This window comes from Branchiostoma lanceolatum, chromosome 15 (genome assembly GCF_035083965.1).
Source record: "Branchiostoma lanceolatum isolate klBraLanc5 chromosome 15, klBraLanc5.hap2, whole genome shotgun sequence".
NCBI classification, from domain to species: domain Eukaryota; kingdom Metazoa; phylum Chordata; class Leptocardii; order Amphioxiformes; family Branchiostomatidae; genus Branchiostoma; species Branchiostoma lanceolatum.
In genome coordinates, this window is record NC_089736.1 from 16453120 (window position 1) to 16476048 (window position 22929).

Below are 22929 nucleotides of genomic sequence, written 5' to 3' on the forward strand. Positions count from 1 at the left end.
TATTGTAATTTGATTTACCACAAGCTGAGTAATGATGACATGACACACTTACCGGAGAAAGGACTCACCAAGCTCATCTATGGCTACGCCAAAAATAGTTACTCAAGCAACTGGATATAATGTTGAAACAGACGTTTCAGATAGCATCCGCTATCTTTCGTCAGTGACTAAAAGGATCTGGTAGAACTAGGTTTTATACCAAAACTCTGAATTGATATGTTAATGAAGGGAAGACAAGTTCAGATGGTTCAATAGGATAGTAAGTTAAGACAAGGTTGTATGCTAATAAATCAATTAGCTCCTGTTGTTTTAGGAGCTTAATGTTGTTTGTCTTGGGGGATGGCAAGATAAGGATAAAGACTGTTATAAAGAGATCGATCCGTTTTCTGTTTTCTCAAAGACCTCATTCACATCCTTAAAATAGAAAAAAAAATCATACACAAAACCAATAAATACATGAGGTGATCTTTTATGTTTGTCAGATAGTAACTGATATTGAAATATGTAAATAAAGCTGTACATGATTTAGGTTAGGAGAAAAATGTTAGGCATACCAGTATTTCTCAAAATACCATAGATGATACTGTTATATGATCAGTTTTATTAGTAGTGTTGTAAGATTGTTTGTCGATGACAGTAGATGCATTGATTTACCATTATTACCTTCGTCGACGAATGGTTTCGTCGAGTAGGTTATTCGATGGTGCTTGTCTGTGTGTCTGTTAGTGAACAGAATAAGTCGAGAACGCCTGGATGGTTTGTTGTCGTAGTTGGTGTGTCGGTGTGTATGTGGGAAATCTCAAGATGATTAGATTTTGGGCGAAGTGTTTTGCATAATTAACAAGAAAAGTGTAAAAATGTGTTACATTGTATGCTGAAGTATGTGTACGTGTCGGCTGTGTTTTTCCAAGGCGTCATGGATAGGGCAAGGAGGTCCTGAGGGGTCATGTTGAGGGCAGGAAACGTCAGTTACACAAATTGGCTGTGAGCCAGCTGTAGGCATAATGGTAAGGTAGTCTCCAAGCAGACCTATGGGTTGGCTATAGCAGGGGCAGGTTTTGCTTCAGACTGTGAAAGGGAATTACTCAAGAAGGGCTTGGTGGATGGTCATAAATTTCTGTAAGTACATAGCTTGAGTGCTGATGTACATGATTAGATACTTATTATGCAAATCAGTATCTAATTTGCATAATTAATGAGGAAAGTTTATACATCCATCAATTTCCATGATAGGACTCTTAAACATGTGACATATGTAACTGAGGAAGAGAGAAATATTAATAGATATCAGCTTTGCAAATGAGAACCTCATTGACATAATTAATGAGAAAAAATATAACTCGAGATGGTCTTGATGGATGGTCATGATTTTTGGTATGTAGATAGCTTACGTGATGCTTTGTATGATTGGATGATAATTATGCAAATCAAATTCTAACTCGCATAATTAATGAGGCAATTTTAAAAATCTGCTGTGTTCCATGATATGACTATTCAAATATGTGACATTTGTAACTAAGGAAGAGAGGAATGTTGATAGATAGGAAATATGCAAATGTGGGCCTAATTAGCATAATTAATGAGAAACTACTATAATTCCATACTAGTAAATGACGGCAATTTCATACTTGTGGCATTAGGAAGTTGTGTGAATGTGAACACCATTGAATCAAATTATGCTAATAAGGAGGGAGCTTATTTGCATAATTGATGATAAATGTTAGCATAACCTTCTTTGTTAAGCTCATAGTCATAACAAGGAGGTTTGGACAACTTATGTTATTTGGGTGAAGAGGGTCAACTGGTATGATTGATGATTGATGAAAAACACTCCTAATACGTCAGTCATAAAGGTCAAAATCATTTGACGAAGGTATGAGGTCGTAGAACTCTTGTTCTTGATGAAGCACCTTGTCATTCAATATGGCAAACAACATGTCAGCTTGTCAAGGTAACCCATTTTAACCTTCGACGCCTGGGCACCCATTTCGCTCGTTTATTCCTCTTAACGAGATAATAAATTCACTTTCAGCACCCAGTAATGCAGCAGCTGGCTGACGTTTACTGATGTCGTGTTCGACTGTGAACAATGACGTTTTGACATGAAAACTGCAATGTAATTATTGTTCGAGAACATTAAATGCAGTTTCTATATAAAGAAAAAGATGATCAACTGGTATGATATGTAATCAATGAGAAACACCCACAATACGCTAATCATAAAGGTTCAACTCATTTGGCGAAAATATGAGGTCGTGGAACTCTAATTTAGATTTTTGTTCAGCTGTTTGTTGTTTTTTCTATTTATCCACTCACATGTGAATGGGGTAAGAGAACAGATGATGTTGCCTCATGTATAGCTCTGGCCCAAAAATAAACAACTAATCAAAAGAAATTGAACATGTTGCACTACACATCATAAATCAACATCATCAAACATAGTTAAGTATGATTCGACATACATACAGCACAAGACATTATTCCATGAAACATAATCAAACGATTGTTGTACGTATTGCGCTATCTGTAATCAACAAGCTAACGAGGCCTTAGGGCAGGCAGATGCCAATGCACAGAGATTATCAGGTGCAAAATGATCACCGAAACTGCTTGGTAGTAACTTGACAAGACGCCGTTTAAACGACAAAGATTCACAGTTCCCCTGTCCTGACTGAGACGTCAAGTGTGTTCCATTGGCTATCGACATCAAGGTGAAAACAGGACATCGCAACTTTTGAAGGACATCGCAAGTTTTACAACGATTTAAAGTACTGAATGGTACATTGAAGGTCTATTATCTAACATTTTTCTCCAATAACTGGAAACATTCTCGGGAACAAGACTTCCAAGTCAAAAGAATATACACATGATCAATAATAATACAAGGAAAAAGATCACGGTGATCAATGGCGAGGTTTCTACACAATGGGTAACAATCGCTGCAACTCGATAATACATGTACTTATAATGTAATTCTTACAAGGTAATGGGAAGGTAATACTTATACGGTACCGCTAGCACGCAATACATGTTGGGCACCTTAAGGCTAGTTCTACTCAACGTGAAACAAATCTGCTGCAAACTTATAATATGTACCTATAATGTAATACTTATAATATATACTTTTAATGTAATACACCGAACTAGGTTTCCACTCAACGGGTAACAAATTCGCTGCAACTCGATATTGCTTATAACGTATAATTAACTTCTTTTGATTCCCTTGGATCCCCGACCGTGTTTCGCTGGTCGTCTGTGTGTTCTGTTGATTCCCTGTCCTGGACCTTCGTTGACGCGGAGCAATGGCGGGAAACCTGGGGCGGCTCACTCTTGCCCCGCGCGTGTCGAGCCTGGTCCTCGTCGTTATGTCGAGATGAGAGGAAGGCGCTCTTGCTCAGCATGGATCGCGGCCTGGGCACCAGGGTATCCTCTGACTCGTCCTAGGTTCCTTCCGACCATACACGGCGCGCAATATCTGTCACTTTGCTGTCTTTCCTCAGATGTCGAACTCTGTCTTGTAAGCGGCGCTCGCTTTTCAGGCGGGAGAAATATTCCTCATCCGACGACCCCTCCGCCCTCTCGTACAAGCAGTTTCCTGGACCACACGGGCCTGGATGCCCCTTCACTGGGAGACGACAAACTGAGCACTTCCTAGACCGACGTCGACGGGTATATTCCTTCTCCATCCTGCTTGGAAAAGAAAATCTAGACGGGGTCGGAGTGTCCGACCGACCCGGCTCGCTCCACTCAACTGACTCCGGTCACGTGGGCAAGTGGATTGTACCAAGTTTTTGTTTTTGGGTAATTACAAAAAGTTACCCTTTCAGGAAACTTTTTTTCCAAATTATAATGTATACTTGGAATGTATAACGAACTCGGTTTCTACTCAACGAGTAACAATTTTGCTGCAATTCTATAATACTTATAATGTAATCCTTATAAAGTAGAACTTATAGGTAAGATGATGTAATACCTACGAGGAAAGATAATGTAAGGCTATAGTCATGATAGCCGGGAAGGTGACCGAGGTTATAAAAGGGCAATTTAGCTGATGTTTTCGTGAGCACGCATCAGTTTGTGCATTTGTCTCGTAACTTTAAACATGAAGGAATATTAATACAAGGGCAAAGATCACGGTGCTCAATGGCGATGTTGAATACTAAGTAGTCAAGAATGAATGACGTCATGGACATGGACGAAACTATTGACGAATGAGATAGGGTCCTTCGTAATGAATTATCCAGGACACCCACCGTGGTGGGCCTCCTTACACCATTAGTTCATATTTCTGATGTTTGAGAACTACAAGAACAAGCTGCATAAGGTCAGCTGATTTCCTAGATCCATCACAATTTACACTAAATAGACCTACCTGATGTAGACGGTAACCGGTCGTTTCGCTACATGGCAGACTCCGTTTCGCTACATGTTAGAAATCATTTCGCTTCAGTAAAATGCTATTTTTCTAACTATTCTGAAGGCATGAGCCAGTTTTCATTTATGCTTTAACAAGTAGACAATTCATGTAGACAACGCGATATTGTCCATTTTGGCGGGCTAAAAGGTAAGGCACACTTAAGCCTACTAGTAGCTAATTCTAATGGACACTATCAACGTTTGCCTTACTATGCCTGGGCCTTATACTTGACAGTAGGTAGACCTTTAACAATGCGAAGAACGTTTGAAGCCACTCTCATGACCGACCGGTCTTTTTTGTCTTTCGTTGATGCACGTTTTCTGATATACTTTCCAAGTTGAATCTCCTGTGTCAGAAAAAAAAGTAAAACAACGTATTACGGTTCATTAGAATTCAATAAATCTAGAATATCTGAAACTACATATGCTTTCATTTTAAAATAACGGTCTGTTCTAGACTGACCAATAGTAGTTGTAGTAGTATCTGTAGTTGTAGAAGTAGTGTCAGTAGTAGTAGTATAAACAGTTATAGTAGCAGTACATGTAGTAGAGGTAGCAGTAGTATTACATGTAGTAGATGTAGCAGTAGAGGTAGCAGTATTAGTGATAGTGGTAGTGGTATCATTGATATTATTAGTAGTAGTAGTAACGTTGGGTCCCATAACTTCGACGGTACCATAACTTCGAACGAGTTTTTCTTTGTCTCATTATGCAGAAGAGAGAAATATTTGTTTCTATCCACTGTGCTGAATAGAAACGCCGAGAACCCAAGTTCATGCATATAGCTGTCGTCTGAATGAAACACGGATTTGTGTACAGTTAACTCATTTTTGCGCCACCAGGAAAATTCGGCTATAAGCAATGGCTACGTTCGATACAGGGTCATTACGTAATTGCAACTCTGACATAAAGAACAGTCTACAATCGTAACGCAAACTTTCTTGTTTCAGACAAGAGGGATAAAGCTATACAAAACACACAAAAAACGTAGGTGTTCGTTGGATTATGTAGCGATTAAACTTGTCTCAAATAACGAAATAGCTGCGGCTTCGAACGCCCTCCCCCTTTACGTCACGGACATTCCGTTGATCACGATTCGAATGTGATGCTACAGTGTTGACATTTCACGGTCCCCGTCTAAATCAAGTACTAGCGCTAGTGAGGATCCAAAACGGCAAATCTTATTAATCTAGCTTGAAACACGTCGGATAAACTTGCATTTGTTAAGTTTCCGTCGGTAGACTTGCACATGGTTCCACAAGCAAAGGCATTGATGTTGCAAACATGTAACCTAACCCCGCATGTAAATTAAAATTGACAGGCTGCTTTGCTTTGATGTGGGCGGCACGGATCGGAGATCTCTGAATGCATGAACACTAAGTTCATTGAATGTAAATGGCGATTTCTCATTGCTTGCTCAAAAAATATCTAGAAAATCAGGGATAGCGAGCTCTAAAAACAATTGATGATGTTGTTTAAAATATGTCATAAATTTTCATTGAATCGACTGGAAAAACAAGGAAGAATTACCGCGTCCATTCTGGTCACATGCGGTGCCGTGCCGAGTGCAAAAGTCACAATTTCAATTTCCGGTGTGACAATGATTGCCCGGCAGTTTTGGACGTACTTGTGGTACATTTGTGGCATCTCTGCGTTCATGCTACGGGACCATTTGTATGAATTGAAGTGCCTACTCTTATTGCCATACCAAAGAACGGATCGTCAACGTTGACATGGCTTGGAACGCAACAAGCGGCGTAAACAGTGGCTAAGTCACAGCGCGCCCCGCATCGGTGGCAACTTACGCACGGTGAAAAATCATTCACTACAGGGAAGCTGAAGTTAGTTGACACAAAATCATTCCGTCTGTTAACTTAAAATCATGCCGACGAATTAAAGAGAGACAATGGTATTTGTATGCCGAAGTTACGGTACCCTAATTTGAATGGAACAATATGGAACGCTATATTCATAACAATAATTTTCTGGTTTTACCGACTGAGATTATAGTGTAAATCGTGCATGGACGATTTAAAATCAACTCGACAACGGAAAATCCTTAAACACCGCCACTCTAATTAATCATTCGTCAAAACGCAACACTTTTTAGACAACCGACACTGGTGCAAGGCGATGTCGAACTCATAAATTTACGTTTGAAGTTATGGGACCCCCCGTTAGTAGTAATAAAAACATTACACAGAAAGTCCTGACCTTTAGGAGATCTATCCAGTTGCTTATATAAACGTTGTCTTTTCTAATCTATTACATACTTTGGATTGTATACTGCTGCAGTACTTGGCATCCACCGCAAATTGTCGACTCCATTTGGACGCCTTTATGGTGAGAGAAGGAGGGTGACTTCTCTGTTTACTTGAATGGCAGAACGTGCCGACACGCTTCTTCACTTCGCGAAAGTAGCGCAGCTCCTCGAAGAAATCTGAACCCTGTGTGACAAAATTTTTCGGACATTGAACATCTAGTTCAATACGATTAAAATTGCAAAAAGGTGCCCCGACGGGTAGCTTACGGCTTTTTTTCGGGAGACAACCTGCGGCAACCGGGCTATTTTGGGCACGGTCAAAATCAACCCGGGGCCCGGTAGCAAGCTAATCGCGAGAACACCAAGAGGGAGCAAATTTGGCAAAAGTCATTATCTACTTAGATGTGATAAGAGATGCGAACTGTAGCTAGAATAAGATACATCCATATCCGAAGCAAGAGCCGACCTTGGCTGGGGAGTGCCGAGTGGTCGAGAGCAAAGTCACGGGAAGGTCGTATGTGGATGATAGTGGCTTTACCTGTGCTGCGATCTTTCTCCACAAGGATGAGTTGAACATGTCATACAGTAAGTAATCCACGGCTTTCCACCGGCGGAGATTTGCGAGTTCCTCGGCGGTGGGGCTGTAAGATTTGTATGGATAACTCCGATTGTTCTTTGACACGATGTCGTACAGAACGTCTCGCACCTCCCAGCACATCAGCCGTCTGAGGAGAACAATGGACTCGTCCAGATGTTCCAGCAGCAAGACCAGCGTGAAGTCGGCTTCTAGTTCACTGATGTATCTACGAGCTCGTTCCTTGTAGAAAAACAAAAGGAGGGATGTAAGTTAACGCGCAGAGTTTAAGTTATGCAAAGTGCATAAGGGGGATAAAAGCACTGAATTAAAAAATTAGCCCAAACCAATTCAAAATTTCAACAAAAGTAGTTTCTACACATGACAGGTACCCTTTCGGGGATAAACCTGTTTCGTCACGCATCCTTTTTATGGAGAAGTTAAATAAATAAATAAATAAATAGATATAAATTAACCACAGTACATTGCTTTAAAGAGGTGAAATATACCATAAGAGGCGGCATACTTATATTGAAATACTGGCTTATAAGTTCATCGGGGAGCACGGACTATAGCCTCGTTTTAGTGCACGACGACCCCAAGCTGACCCCAGAAAATTCAAAATGGCCGCCGTACTTCGCAACAGGTTTATTTAATGTCGGGAAAGAAACATTCTTCAAATTGATTGGAAATGGTTTGGGCAAGTTTTAAAGGAATTTGGAGCTAAAAAAGAGAAACAATCTTGCGCCAAATAATCTGAATTTAAATCGTAAAATTTTCGCAAATCTAGAAATTCAGATACCTTGTCCTCCGCTGCCTCTGTGGGGTACCCCAAGTCGAATGACAGGAAGTTCCTGGTGCTGTCCCAGGTCACGTTACAGAAGTCAAAGTAAGCCTCAGACCGGTGCTTGTACTTCCACGGGTCCTGCAGAAACATCTGGACAGGGTTCTGAGACTGGATCTTCAGGAGCTTGAGAAGACTATAATAATTAAAGGCCGACCTCAACTGACTGCTTGGCTCCCGTATGATAGCTGTAAGTAAACCAGAGGTATTATAAACTTAATTGGAAAAAATTTGTACAAGCACAATGTATAGCGCCTTCTGTTAGATAACAAAATTCTATAAAGACTCGTGTAATTTGGAATGACAATCTACTTTACAATCATTAATGGAATTTCCCACATTTATGCATTTTAAATATAATTTCAAATAAATCTTTTTATGTGTACAATACAGGATTGTCAAATGTCAACATGTACTTGAATCTGCTATTTGGATCCATGAGAAAAATCTTTGCATATAAGATGATAGATTTGCACACGGTAAATAACGCATATCAATATACAATTAAAAAAGAGACAATGATTTTCGTTGAAAAAATGTTCTGTTGCTGTTTGAGATAGCTAATACTTTCTTCCTTATAGCTAATAATAAATGTGTATCGGATGATATCTAGAAGTAAATAAAACACTCAAAACAAAAATGGTCCATTTACAGTTTTAAATATTCACAACCGTCTGATTTAGTAAATCCTACAATGTTGTTTCCACATGAATCCATCCAACCTGTGCATAAGGTATGTTTTAATGTATATATGGTGCAAATGTATTAAAGAGAAAAAAACATTTTAAGCAAAAAAAAACTCAATTTAGAGTTTCAGATAGCGACAACCTTTACTTATGTGACATATGGTATGATATTATTTATGTGTAGAATTTATCCATTCAAGTTATTTGTAAGGAACCTTTAAAGCTTAAATATATGTAAACATTTCTTACAGATATAGGCTGTTTCTTCCGGGAACTTGGACCGTAGCCATGTTTTGTTGTACACCACGTGGTTTAGCAGGACATCATACTGCTCGTCTGGGGTGTGTACATAATCGTGCTCGGCAGGAGGGAAGGGCCAGGCGAGCAGATTCCCTCCCGTCGGCATCAGCACAGACAGGCGGTGAAAGAGGGCGTATCTTTGGAAAATGTTCACTGCAGTACAACTCCCGGTTTTGTGAGTTTTGATGAAGACGAACTTTCTTCGTGGATGACACGTTTCGGACGACAGGTTTGTTTCCTTTGTGTTGTCTTCAAAGTCAGGCTGAGTCCTGAAAAGAAAGAGGCATTTTCACATTATGATTGTCTGTCTTTTTATTATATCAAATTGATACATTCCACAGCAAACGTTATTGGTCATATTTCAGACGCATTTATATCTGTAAGATAACTCCGAGTGAATATATTTTGTGGCTTGCACATTATTTAGGAGACACTGTTTGTTTGTTTTCATTCAACATTGTGGTGCAGTCACCAGTGACCATTAAATTACAATACTATTGCAATAATGATATCATAATATTAGCTTTTGTACAAGTTTTATGATCATTTCAATCCCCCCTCCCATGCTGATCCACATATTGTAGTTCCAGGTAAAGCCATAATCAGGTTTGTAAGGTGAGACTCTCAAGCAGATTCATTGGAAAACTATGGACCAACTTCCTCACTATCCAGGACCTGTTGCTTCCAATATTTCAGTACTTCAAATATTTTGGAAATGTTACGGGTCGGCACAAACAAAAGGTTGATTCGTACATACCATTGCCTCATGTTCTGCAGAGATGGCTCTTCAGATGTCAGCCTTACGTCGTGTGATGCCTGTGGTCCACTTGTTGGACCGATGCCACTTAGAAGAATCTTCTTCTGCTGTAAAAAGGCAAATAGTACTGGGTAAGGCATTAATAAAGTGCCCCCACTGTGACCTTCAAATGAATTTGAATTGGCACCCATAAATATATATTAAACAAATTCCAGACTGCCTACAAGTTGAAAACAAAGGCAGATGCAGGAACTAGCCAAAGGTTTCAGACATTTGTCTTACCGATTTTCAAGGAAACATTATCTAACAATGGAGAATAACCCAGATAGTTGTAAGGTGTAACAAAGCTACGTTATCAAGGCAATACTATCTGAAACTTTCAGTTTTTGGAAAACCAATCCTGTGATCAACTTTCCACTGTCGGACCTGTATCAAAGTGTGTAATTTTATCTATGTTTGCAGCTTTAAAATGTCTTCCTCGCAGCTGAACTAGCTTTGTTATGGTTGTGTGGCTAGAAATGTGGCTAGTTATGACTAGTATCTATTTGTCAGTCTAAGAAACTAGTACGGACATGGGCTATGTACATTTACAGTCAAACTGCCAGCCATGTCCCACATCACCAGTAAGAGCATGGAAAGCAAGGCTTGTCAGTACCTTTACACTGCACGAAATGGCCTCAGATCCTGGCAAATACGTTGAAGGATTTTTCTGTATTTTTGGCGAATGCAGGCAGATTCAACAACGAATCCGTAAAAAACTAATTAAGGAGAACGTTAACCGTGATCTGGAACCGAAGATCCAAAGGAATCCAAACATAAGGATTTTGCGGAAATGCCCTAGATTCTGACGGATACGTATATGGATTTTTTTTCTGTATTGTTAGTGAATGCAGACGGATCCGATGATCCGGAATCCTGGATATCTATTTATTTATTTATTCATCTTCAGACAAGTGGGTAGCCCCATTCAACTTATTTGAAGTTGATTTCCAAGGGGGCCCACTAAATAAATAACAAAAACGAATCGTGTTACATTCAGTGAGACAACCAGAGGACAACAAACAATATATACAAATAAACCGAAGCAGAGAACAGTTGTCGAGATCGGGATCCGACAAAACCCGAAAGAAGGATTTTTGATGTAGATTTTACACTAGTATCTTTGCCATATTCACGTCTAGGATACATTTGTATTTGCCACGGATACAGACAGACCCAACATACGGACTTTCTACAATATTTTACATATTTCAATCTAGAATATGTTTTTATTTGCCAGGAATACGTTCAGATCAAACACACGAACTTGGATAGAAAAGTTGGTTATCCATAAATACTGATGCATGTGCAATGTAACGACACCCAAAACATTATTCAATGACAGGAAGTTGGGGAAATTATTTCCAGCATATCTGTAGGTAACATTATTTTACAATTCAACATTTCCAAGTTCAAAACCAGTTAAATACTGAAGTAATCCTTTTGAGTTTTGGCAGGCTGAGGCACATTTCAATGCAATGCTCGCATATGCAGATTAATACAGGTAAATAGGAGTTGTGTAAGTACTTGGTTTGGTGAAAAAAGTCGAAATTTAAACCACCAAGAACATTTCAAGATTGACAGTAGTTACTTTTATTTGGTTTACTTATTTTATATTATAGCGTCGAAATTTAGCACCTGTAAAAATGTTTTTGGGATATCACTGCGCCACGTTTGCGGGCATATTAATCTTGTAGTGAAAAGTGTCTGAAAGTCTCTGACGCCCCCCCCCCCACTCATTCCAACGTGATTGACGGGCCCGATAGCCCTTGTTAAAAGAGCGCTGATACAAATGCCCTCATACATTTTGTGTTGAGTTGTGCCTCGACTTGTAGTCCATCATAATATGATAAAACATGATGCCGTTTGTTGGCATTTTTTGTAATAGCATTTGATGTGAATCAACATGGCATGGCCATGGTAACAGTAAAGCAAACAAGAGCTTTGCAAAAAGCTGGCATTTCATCTACGTGGAAATTAACCTCCTTGGTTTATGAATTAGGTGACTGGTCTTACATGTCGTAAAGTCGTATTGTGCAATGGAGCGAAATGAATTTTCTTCATTATTTATGTTAATTGGGCCTTAATTTGATGTTCACCTTCACTGCATTGGCTTTCATTTCCACATATGCTACTGAACTGCCAAATATTGATAAGATACGTTTACAGGTTGTCGAGTTATGCGGTACACATAACAGAAATGCATAAAAAGCCTGCTATAGCAATATCAACCCACCTCATTCAGGTGTAGGAACTGAGAGGGTCATCATACTCGAATATGTGTATTTGTATCTGTACAGTATATGTATGTGAATAGGAATAAATATCACAAGTGATTGTGACACACTATTAGTCAGAAAGTACAAATGCAGTCTGCTCAGTGGCAGGATAGTCTGCTAATGAGTACAAGTGCACAGTGTGCTTAGTGGCAGAAGTTAGTACAAATGCACAACCTGCTCGGTGGCAGAGGATTGTCTCGTAATGAGTTCAAGTTCACAGTCTGTTTAGTGGCAGGATAGTCTTGTAATGAGTACAGGTGTGTACAGAAGTAAAAGCAGTAATAGAAGATTGTGTAACATTTTTATTAGTGCGAATGGTTATTCTAATTGACCAAAAAGTTTGATTTAGTAGGCTTTGGTCCAATTCTGTGGCAGCTGGGGACTGCAGCAGTCACAACTGAAAGAAAAAGCAAAAAAAAATGTTAGACATCTGATGCCAACTGAACATATTTAGTATTTCAAAATTGGCTTGAATTGATTGGAGCAAGGAGGTTGAAAATATAGAAGGGGAAGCTACTTGATTGGAGGTGCAAATTGTCACTGTGACAATGATACGATCTCGTGCTGATTACTGTGTGTTCCTAACTTCCAAAGAGTCTAATCTGGTGAAACGGAGTCCAACTTGCATCAAAAATCCTGATCCCAACTGTAACACAAATGTTTTGCAATCTATCTCAAAGTATACCTGATCCTGGCAGTACGATTTTTAAAATAAAACGTATATTCTGATGAATATAATTTCTAATAAGTAATACTAGCTACGTCCAACGCTCATATTCTTGATCTACAGCCCTATGGTTGAAAAGCAAAAAAAAATGAGAATCTAAGTTCACATACAGTATGTCAACACAATTTGTAAAATTACAATATTTACATACACCTATATCACCCAGCATAGTAGTATCACATACAATTCCTTAAATATAAAAAAATAAATTCTTTCAGCAGTTCAGTAGTGGTTTGAAGAAGTACTGCAACATGATAACTAAAAGAACAGATCTTCCTACCTGTTTGAATGGATCTACTATAGTCTATTAAACTAAAGGAGGAAAGAAATGATTCACAAAGCATTTGGGAAAACGTGAGTGCATGAAGAAGCAACAATATGCCCCCCTCCCCCAGCCACTAATTTGTTTACAAAAACACAGACACGAGGCTATCGTTTTGTGCAGAATACAGAGTAAAATAAGCCCCCAAATTACGTTGCAACAACACCAGAGGTCTTTCCCCTGGTCAGCGAGAGACCGTGTAAACAGCAGGATAAATTATTTGACAACGCAAGTTTACTCCGTTTCGCTAATTATATGCACTGACTATAATTTGTACGGTAACTCGAACGAGTTATTTTTGTAATACCAGGGACGTCCTGGGTACATAATTCTCGATCTACATTTACCTGAATACACATACAGATGGACTAATGTTACCTATACGCAAGTATAAGGCATATAAGATGAGATATCCTACCTCAGCGTTCGTTCCAAAATCGTGGACAAACTGTTCTGTTCATGGTGTTCTGTCGCCCTCTGGAGTGGTCACCAAACGCGAAGAACCAATTCAAATAGCGCCAAATGAAATAAGTAAGTTTGAAATCCCTTAAAGCCCCCATGCCACGGGCTATGGGGCATTTCAACAATAAATGGGCTTAATCACGTGTAACACGGATATAAACTTTAAGTCTGTTTTGACGAAGCGCCCCCTATTTTGCGAACATTACACGAAAACTGCACCTCCGGCTCACATTCCTCAATCGTGCAGCTGAACCGGAAGTGACGTCACAGGGGGTAGTCCCAGTGCGGCGGGAAGAATTTTGCAGACGACATTTCTGTCACAGAGTCTATTTACGTTTTCTTCCCTTTTTAACGTCATGGTGTGATTTCTTTTTCGTTATGGGCAAACGTTGTGTAGCTTTTGGGTGCGGCAACACTCATAAGTTAGGGTTTAGTCTACATGAGTTTCCAAAGAGTCCCCGGCGTCGCCGCGTATGGGAGAAGTATGTGGGGAGGCGGAGGGCTAACTGGATCGCTGGCGCCAGCCCATACCTGTGCAGTGCGCACTTCTCTGCAGGGCAGTTTCTCGGTAGCCCTCTTGAATGTAGGTTTGGATATATCAAGCGGGCACAGCTCAAGTCCACGGCCTTCCCTGACGTTTCTGATGCCAAGCCTAGCTCGGCGGCGGCTGGTAGTGCCGGTGGAACGCCGGTGTCGTCTGCTAGAAGAACTGACTCAGCTGTTCAGAAACTGAACAAGCGACGGGTAGGTGAAATATATTGTCTTACAAAACAAATCTTAAAAATTGGTAAAATCGTGAAATACTTATATATAAAATGAAGATATAAACGTGTGTAGTTTATTTGGACGACCGTGTATACGTGTAATAGCATGTTGTTTTCGTGATAGGGGGAGGGGGGCGCCGGCGAAATACGTAAACATCCTATCGTTACTTTTGCAGCATGAAACGCGGGTCAAAATAAATGGGACTGATTACATGAAATCATTCAACATGGTATTCACTGCTATCAAATTTTCTGTTTTTGTCACTGTTACTTGTGGAATCGTAAATAGTGATGTACTGGGCCTTCCTTAGTTGCCTGTTTGATGTCTATAAACATGATGTATCATGTTACATGCTGTATTTGTACTTAAACATCAATTGTAAATTGTGATATCTCATTATCTTGTTAACAGATCATTGCTGAGCTGCTAGAGGACTCTGTAAGTTGGTTTTCCATTCTATTTGATAAGCTGTTCATAAAATGCAATGAGTCTGGGGGCTAAAAATATTCTGTTTTTTGTAACTGCAAGTGAACAATGAAGCAATGTTCAGTACTTGACACAATATAAACTATCTTGCAATACATCAGTCAAAGAGAATATAAAGCAATTAGATTGTTTGAGTGACAGTTCTTTTGTAACCGCATAAGATGTTCCCATAAAATAATCAACTTGCAATAAAATGGTAATTATCATTTTGCTGCAGGGCAATGAATCACAAGAAGGGGCCAGCAACACTGTTGAAATTGAGGTATGTTGGATTCAGATATCATTTCTATAATTTCTAAAAAATGTGATTATCTCTCTGGTAGTATTAAATGTAACATTACACTATGCATGCTTTGGAATTGTTATGACAGAAGTAATTGTTTATCAAGATATCTCCAAAGCAGTGCCACATTATAAGAAACATCATGATAGACTATAATTGAATGCCATTCTTCCACTTGATGATTATGAAACAAACTGAATGACATTTTCTCCCTATGTTAAGAATGAGCAGATGGACTCAGGTGTACATGTCGGAGTGCAAACAGAACCATCAGTCAAAACCCAAGGTAAAAATGATGCGTCTTGTTTTATATAATTGTTGAAATGTTGTAATATTCCTCTTTGCAAAATATGTTTCTTAATGTTTCAAGGCTTACTAACAAATTAAACTCTGACATTTATGATAAACAATTCCCCTCATCTTTTTTAATTCTATACATCAGCAACTCAGGTTACCCCTGTTGGAGTAGATGTGGGGGTGCAGTGCTCACTTTTATGCCCCGAACAAACCATCGACACTGATGATATGCAAGAGGAGGAAGAAGAAGAGGAGGAAGAGGAGGAGGAGGAAGAAGAGGAGTACTTCCCAACCGAGGAGGAGTGGCAGGAGGCTGAGAGGTAGCCATGTCTTTTTAATTTTGAATTGCATGTAAAAGCACATGCTTGTGACAATCCATGTTATATAGCTCTCTTTCTTATGAAACTAAAACATGTGTTGCCTTTTGTCACTGTGGCTACAATACTGACTTTCATCATGCTTTTCATTGTCATGTTATCTGGCGCATTTACACATACATTCTTTGTTGTTATATCCAAATACATGTAGTGAGGATGAGGACATGGGGTGGGAAGTTCCTGTGCCTGACAACATACCCCCACCACAGGAAGAAAGAAAGTACATTGTGTTCGAGTCTTGTCTCCTACAACTCTTCACTATCTGCAGCATGTGCTTCAGCTCAGAAGTGAAGCTGAACCTGGAGACTGTGGGGTCCTTTCTCCAGGTTTCCCAGCTGTGTACCATGTGTCACCACATGAGAACCTAGAGGAGCCAGCCGTTTGTTAGGAACACACCTGCAGGGAACCTGCTAATGTCTGCAGCTATTCTTTTTGCAGGTACATGTATTTCATTATTTCCTGTGGTAAAACGTATGTCATTCACCATTCGTCTTTAAGGTACAGCTACATTTAATACCCATATATGTGATGTTTGTATTGAATGTCATTCTATAACAGCAAAATACATAAAAGACAAATTCGTAACACATATAGTTATATAGGAATATTGTCATGGTCCTTCTCCCCTAACAGCAACAAATCAATGTCGTTGCAGGAGCGATTCCCCGCCAGGCACTGAATGTCTTCCAACACCTTAAATGCCAGTCTGTGTCCATCAGGACATTCTTCCGCCACCAACAGATGTATCTGCAATCGTCCATTCGGCATGTCTGGCAGACAAAGCAGGAACAATTGCTGAACACAGCTCAACAGCCGCTGATTCTGGGAGGCGATGGGCGTGCTGACAGTCCTGGCCATTCTGCAAAGTATGGTGCCTATACAATGATGGACTTGAGGACAAGTAGGATTCTCACCATTCATTTGGTTCAGGTAAGCTTTGATTAATGGCTTCCATGCATCATAAGTATCTTATGGGTATGTCTTTAAACAATCATACTGTTTTCTTAAAGCAATATCTAGTGTTTTTAAGACTCTGAGTGCCAAAAAACTTTGTTATGAAAAGGATGAGAATAATGTAATCAATCTATTAATTATACGTATATGTCCTTTCATAGAGCAATGAAGTGGCTGGTGGCAGCAACAACATGGAGAAGGAAGGTTTGGTGAGAGCAGTGACATTCTTAGGCACCAGGAACTTACAGATTTCCCTAATAGTAACTGATCGTCACCTGCAAGTGGCCAAATGGATCCGTGAGAATATGCCTGCTACACGTCATTTGTATGACATCTGGCATATTGCTAAAGGTTAGCATTTTCAATAATCTTCTAGGCTAGCCACAAATTATTTAATAGGCTTTTGATTAGGATTAAATAAACAAGCAACACAAACTACTTACTTTTATGTACAATACATAGACATATTTTAACAGTGGCATTTTTCATATACTTCCACTACCAGGAATCAGGAAAAAACTCACAGCCCTCGCAAGGGAGAAGGATTGCGCCATCATAAGCGGCTGGATCCAGTCCGTCATAAACCACCTGTACTGGGCTGCAACCTCAACTAGGGACGGTCCTGGTGAGCTTGTGGCTGCCAAGTGGTCATCCCTTGACAACCACCTACACAACATCCATGACGGACACGGTGAGCTGTTCCCCCGGTGTGAACATGGTGCTTTGGGAAGGAGACAGTGGCTTCAACCAAGTAAGACTGTTATCTGATGTGATGGTCCTTTAAATTTAATGTTACATAATGAAGGTACATTTACTGGTTCATAATATTATATTACTTTTCACAAGTCTGAAGAAGCACAAAAGTGTTGTATTAGCATTAATATTTCTTTCACTGTTTTAGACACCAAGGCAAGTGTTAAGTTAGGTGCCATTGTCAACAAATCCTGTCTGGTGAGGGATATCAAGAAGCTGTCGCCCAAATACCAAACTGCAGCACTGGAAGGCTTCCACAGCCTGGTAAACCACTTTGCACCCAAATGGGCTTCCTTCTCATATTGGGGAATGTTGACAAGGTGAGTACCATTCTGAAATCAACAGGTTAAAACAAGGAGAATTTAGGGACACTTAACCCTTCTTGATTAAAGCATCAAATGTTATATATTTTGTTTTACCTGTTCCTTTTTATATTGTATGTCAAAGTGTACCTTTACTTGTGTCATAGGTTGTACTTAGCAGTGCTGCATCACAATGAGAACTGCGGGCGGCCACAGTCGGAGACCAGAGAGGGTGACAAAGTACATAAGCTACGGTACAAGAAATTCAAGACCACTTGCACGGTTCAGGACGTACATCAAGACTGTACATTCGGTAAGGACTATTCAAAATTGATTGTTATTGCAATCATTGTTTGTGATTAATGGGGACTGGTTAGGTCACTCTTTATTTGCTTACCCATTCAATGTCCCTTTTAAGCACTTAAAAATGAATATCCGAGACTAATGCTGCTGTCCAATTCTTCTATTTCTGTGAAATACAGACTATGTGACTGAACTGATGCTTGAAACAGTTAGAAGGTGTGAGGTAGGAGAGGAGCCGTATGAGGCGGAGGCACCGCCAACACTGTCAAGTGCTTTCCAGAGACCAGACAAAGCAGTGGCAGTAGCAGCCCACCGGACCAGATTTGGACTTGACCTCAATTGACTTGTTTGAATGTTAAAACTGAATGTATCAGAATTTCCATAGAGTATAGGGCTTGAAATATGTGCAACACATGCAACATGCATGCTATTTTTAGATTTGCATAACTGTATTATACAAATATTCTGAATGTTCAACTTTTACAAAGGGGGTTCACAAAAACTTGGAATATAAATTCTTCTATATACATTCTTCTATAGACTAGACTTTTTTAGCATACTAGGAATAACACATTGGTTGCACTCTGGCTCAGAGTCTGTACTGATAGTGAGTGAGACTGCATATTGCAAAAATTGTTTGGTTAATCCAAAGGTGGGTACCTGAACCCAGCATACTGTTCTGAAGGAAAAGTCTCCCTTATCTTGGTCACTGCACAGGCAGGGAGGACAACTCTGATCCCTTCTCCAAGCCACCCCCAGCACCATCGGACCAATCGGCGGTAGGCAATGTACCTGTACCTCCTAAACGAAACAGGTTTGACTTTTTGAAAATTGTATTTTTTGAGCACACACTGGGTCATAGCTCATATAAGTCCAACTAGAATTTGTTAGTGAACACAGACAGGAAAGTATGTATAAAAACTTTGGGTCTGAGACATAGTATGTAGTCAACACTAATTGCTGCTTGACCTTGTATATGTATGATATTTATAAGCACAGATCTTAGCTAGAATGTTAGTACTGAATTCATTGAAAACCCCATTTATAGGCTGCTAAATTTGTTATTGCTGATAAATGTTTCACATCTTACAGTAGTAGGATTCTCGATTGATTTGTTAATGAACAAGGGCAAGGGGTATCATCATTGTTGTGCCCAACAAAAACTAAGTAATTACATGTGACAGGTAATGTACACACATGTTGTATATGGACATTTGTAAATATGTTTATGAATTTGTTCCAAGGATGGTTGACAAATATTTCCCAATTGTTTAATAATATTCAGCTTTATGATCTGTTGTTCTTAGCATAAAGGTGATGACATGCATGTACAGTACAATAAAATCACTTGGTTGATTGGTTTGCTGATGCTCAATCAATTGATAAGTCTATTGATAGATTGTGCATTTTGATTAAGTCATTGACTATTTGATTGATTGATTGGTTGGTTAATTGATTGGGTATTTGATTCATAATGATTGATGTATTGGTAGCTTACTCATGGGTTGCATCCTGTCTGTGCCCATACTGCTGCCTGTACTCAAAGTAGGCACACTGCAGTGACCAGATGTCTAAACAGATTGATCTAAATCCTTCGTGCATGGTAATACATTCAGGGACGGGACGAACCAGCAGATTTCTTTTCTCATCTATAAGTTGCACCTCACGACAACACAAACACTCTGCCGCTGTAGGCATTATGTTGCAGTGACCACATGAACACCTGAAACACCACATACAGGGTATGTATGTAACTTTCATCCTTCATTTCATCCTTCAAATTTCAAAGAACAACAGAAAATTTAGTGATAACCATTCAATTTATTTATGTCTCTACCACATTCAGCTTGTGGATAGTAAGCCCTCTGCACTGTGACGGTAACGATAAAATGTCTATTTCAGTTGTCTCAATACATGTGTATATGTGTTGGCCCTAGTTCAACCCCTCGAATTCGGTGGGTGGGAGGTGGGCGGTAATCAACTTGCTGACGCAAGACTCAAAACGAAATACTACAATATATGAAGTTGCACTGTACTAACTAGATCCCCACATTACGGTTATCAAAAATATTTGTAAAGACACAGATTTCATACAAACAGCGCAATGCTGCAACGAAAACCGGCAAGCAAAACCATGCCGTGGGAGGGCGGGCGCGCTAACGATTTACACACCAGTTCAATGAGGACAGCCGCTCCTCATTTCCACGATCTCCTCCGGGTTCCTCGTCGCTGTCAGAGTCTTCTGCCTCCGGCTCAAATTGGTAGGGGAGAAAGGGCAACGGCTGGCCCGACAGGGATCGCGAGAGATCGCCCTGCGCCAGCGTGGCGTCACTGTCATGACTGTGGCTCTCAGCATCAATCTCCAAGAGTTTTCTGTTCTTTGTAATACATGGTTCTATACTTGAATATCTTTAGATTTGGTTCCTGGGTTAGCATTTGTTTATCTTACCACGAAGATTCATGTGCATGGTTTTGGAGGGATCCATTCTTATCAACTTACGTCCGATTCTAGTCACCTCCGCCTCGTAATATATGTTTGCAGTGCGAATTAAGGTCATTTGATACTCAAAATGGCCCAATCAATCTCTATGAGTTTAATTGAGATTAAACAAAATGTTATGAAAAAAACCATAAAGCCTTCAGCGGGTGGGGGGATAGAAGCAGGATTTCAAGTGGCAAAACATACGGCCACAGCACGACTTAAAAAGAAAAAAAAACATTTCATAGCCTTCTCCTTATGTTCTGTTCAGCAAAAACCTTCTTGGTATAATGAAATGGAAGTTACATTAAAAACTTCTGATGTTTTAGATAAAGCGGTGTCGCTTAGATATAGAAATACTAGGGTAAGGGGAAAACCCTGTATAGGTACCCGTACCCGTATAGGTAAACCGGTATACCCCATTTGGGGCCCCAACAAGCCAGGAAACACGCTATGAGTATGACGGCCGCCATATGGGGCACCCAGAACGGCTGTTTTTTACGGTCTCCACATTGATATAAGACACAAACAGTTGACTATACTCGGTCAGCTGAACAATCGGTCAGCTGAACAATCATATTTTACGATCTTTTGATTTCTATGAAGGACGGAATTTTGAAAAATACTTAATTTTCAAAGTTCGTACGGACTGTCAGAACGTGCGAGCACCGATCTCGGAGACCTTTCAACTAAACCCGATCTGAAAAGAAATAGAAAAAACACTCAAACCATCAACCATTCCGCTTTTCATTATCTTCAGATGCAATACTCATGATCTGTTTGGCTGGAGCTGCCAGTAAACCTGCGTAAAACCTACAAGAAACGCCGTTCTCGATGCACGAAAGGTTAGCCATGACACATGTGCGAACTAGCCGCTTAGGCGGAAAGTAACCACATATTGCGACACAAACATTACGGCCATTCGGCGTGATTTGTCTGAATATGCCGTGCTCGGTTTCTGTCTTAAGCATGAGGCGTTTCCTGTAGGTTTTCCGTATTAAACCTTTTCAGAACGGGTTTAGTTGAAAGGTCTCCGAGATCGGTACTCGCATGTTCTGACAGTCGCTCCGTAGGAAGATCTACGAACTTCGCAAATTCCGTATATTCCAAAATTCCGTCATTCATAGAAATCAAAAGATCGTAAAATATTCAGCTATTCTCTGACCGAGTATAGTCAACTGTTTGTGTCTCATATATCAATGTGGAAACCGTAAAAAACAGCCGTTCTGGATGCCCCATATGACGGCCGTCATAGCGTGTTTCCTGGCTTGTTGGGGCCCCAAATGGGGTATACCGGTATACCCATACGGGTACCTATACGGGTACCTATACAGGATTTTCCCCTTACCCGAAATACTACACGTAAAATGAAGGCTAGAGAAACACAAGATTGACTTACTTGTTCATAAAACCATGCAAAACGACACTCAAACGAATTTTGCGATATAATCCTTATCGCTGTGCAAAAGGTCGTCAATTGACAATTCCTCTCCTCGGAATGGGCGCTCTGAGAAATACAAGGTTAATTTGCATAGAATGTGGCGTTAGTGGCCAACTTAATCTCGCGTTTTGTTTATTATACATTCTTCACCTTTAGGGAGTACAGACGGTATTTCAGCCTGACGCATAGTAATATGAAAGGCTTGCCTTGCGCAGAAACAGACAATGGTACAAGTGTTGAGTTGGAATGGTTTTCTATGGCGCTGGATTACCTGGCGTTTGTGCAGTCATTGTGGCTTTGCCTATATTTAGTTGACCTTAAACGCTCTCGTTCCCTTGCACCGTGGATATCAAAACAAGCCGTCTGTATTGTCATGAAAGTTCCCCTGTTTCGGTACTGTTTGGAAAAGCTAGGATTTCACTTTACTTTATCACAAGAATTCGGGGGTGTCCCTGTGGTGTAGTGATCTGCGCTTCTGTTGCTTACCACATCTGGTTCAAAATTACTTGGAACCAGAAGGCCCGAGTTTGACTCCCAGGTAGGACATCCCTATACACCTTATGGTGTGGAAGGATTTTAACTCACAACACAAGAATTCTGACCCACCAAATATTCGTCTCGTGACGTTTTTCTGACTGCACTGCACTTTTTGATTTTGTTTGATTTTAAAGAGATACGATTTAGAGGACTAATTATTGCCTCTTCACAGTTTGACTAAGAAATATAAACCTTCTGTTCTTCAAGGGGTATGTTCTTGTGATTTGGTCCAGAGTTCTTTGATCTCATCATGAAGGTACACACGCAAGAAAATTGTGATAGG

At 40.0% G+C, this 22929-nt stretch overlaps 3 protein-coding genes across 3 annotated transcripts; 1 reads left to right on the forward strand and 2 right to left on the reverse strand.

Annotated features, from left to right (window-relative positions):
* Positions 1–2385: 2385 nt before the first annotated feature.
* LOC136420844 (galactosylceramide sulfotransferase-like) lies at positions 2386–9942 on the reverse strand. The gene is made up of 6 exons (XM_066407959.1): positions 9841–9942; positions 9033–9352; positions 8056–8285; positions 7218–7496; positions 6690–6863; positions 2386–4763 (listed from the first exon to the last, which is right to left on the reverse strand). Exons 1-6 carry the CDS (start codon positions 9849–9851, stop codon positions 4626–4628), a joined length of 1152 nt encoding a protein of 383 aa, XP_066264056.1. The 5' UTR covers positions 9852–9942; the 3' UTR covers positions 2386–4625.
* A 3938-nt stretch (positions 9943–13880) lies between these two features.
* LOC136420328 (uncharacterized) lies at positions 13881–18532 on the forward strand. The gene is made up of 11 exons (XM_066407175.1): positions 13881–14413; positions 14846–14872; positions 15654–15820; positions 16029–16185; positions 16246–16311; positions 16511–16807; positions 16993–17182; positions 17337–17582; positions 17733–17904; positions 18054–18199; positions 18369–18532. The coding sequence occupies exons 1-11, from the start codon at positions 14048–14050 to the stop codon at positions 18530–18532; spliced, it is 1998 nt and encodes a 665-aa protein (XP_066263272.1). The 5' UTR covers positions 13881–14047.
* A 179-nt stretch (positions 18533–18711) lies between these two features.
* LOC136420329 (uncharacterized) lies at positions 18712–21091 on the reverse strand. Its single transcript, XM_066407176.1, has 4 exons — positions 21065–21091; positions 20362–20567; positions 19688–19912; positions 18712–19053 (listed from the first exon to the last, which is right to left on the reverse strand). Exons 1-4 carry the CDS (start codon positions 21089–21091, stop codon positions 18831–18833), a joined length of 681 nt encoding a protein of 226 aa, XP_066263273.1. The 3' UTR covers positions 18712–18830.
* Between the last annotated feature and the right edge of the window lie 1838 nt (positions 21092–22929).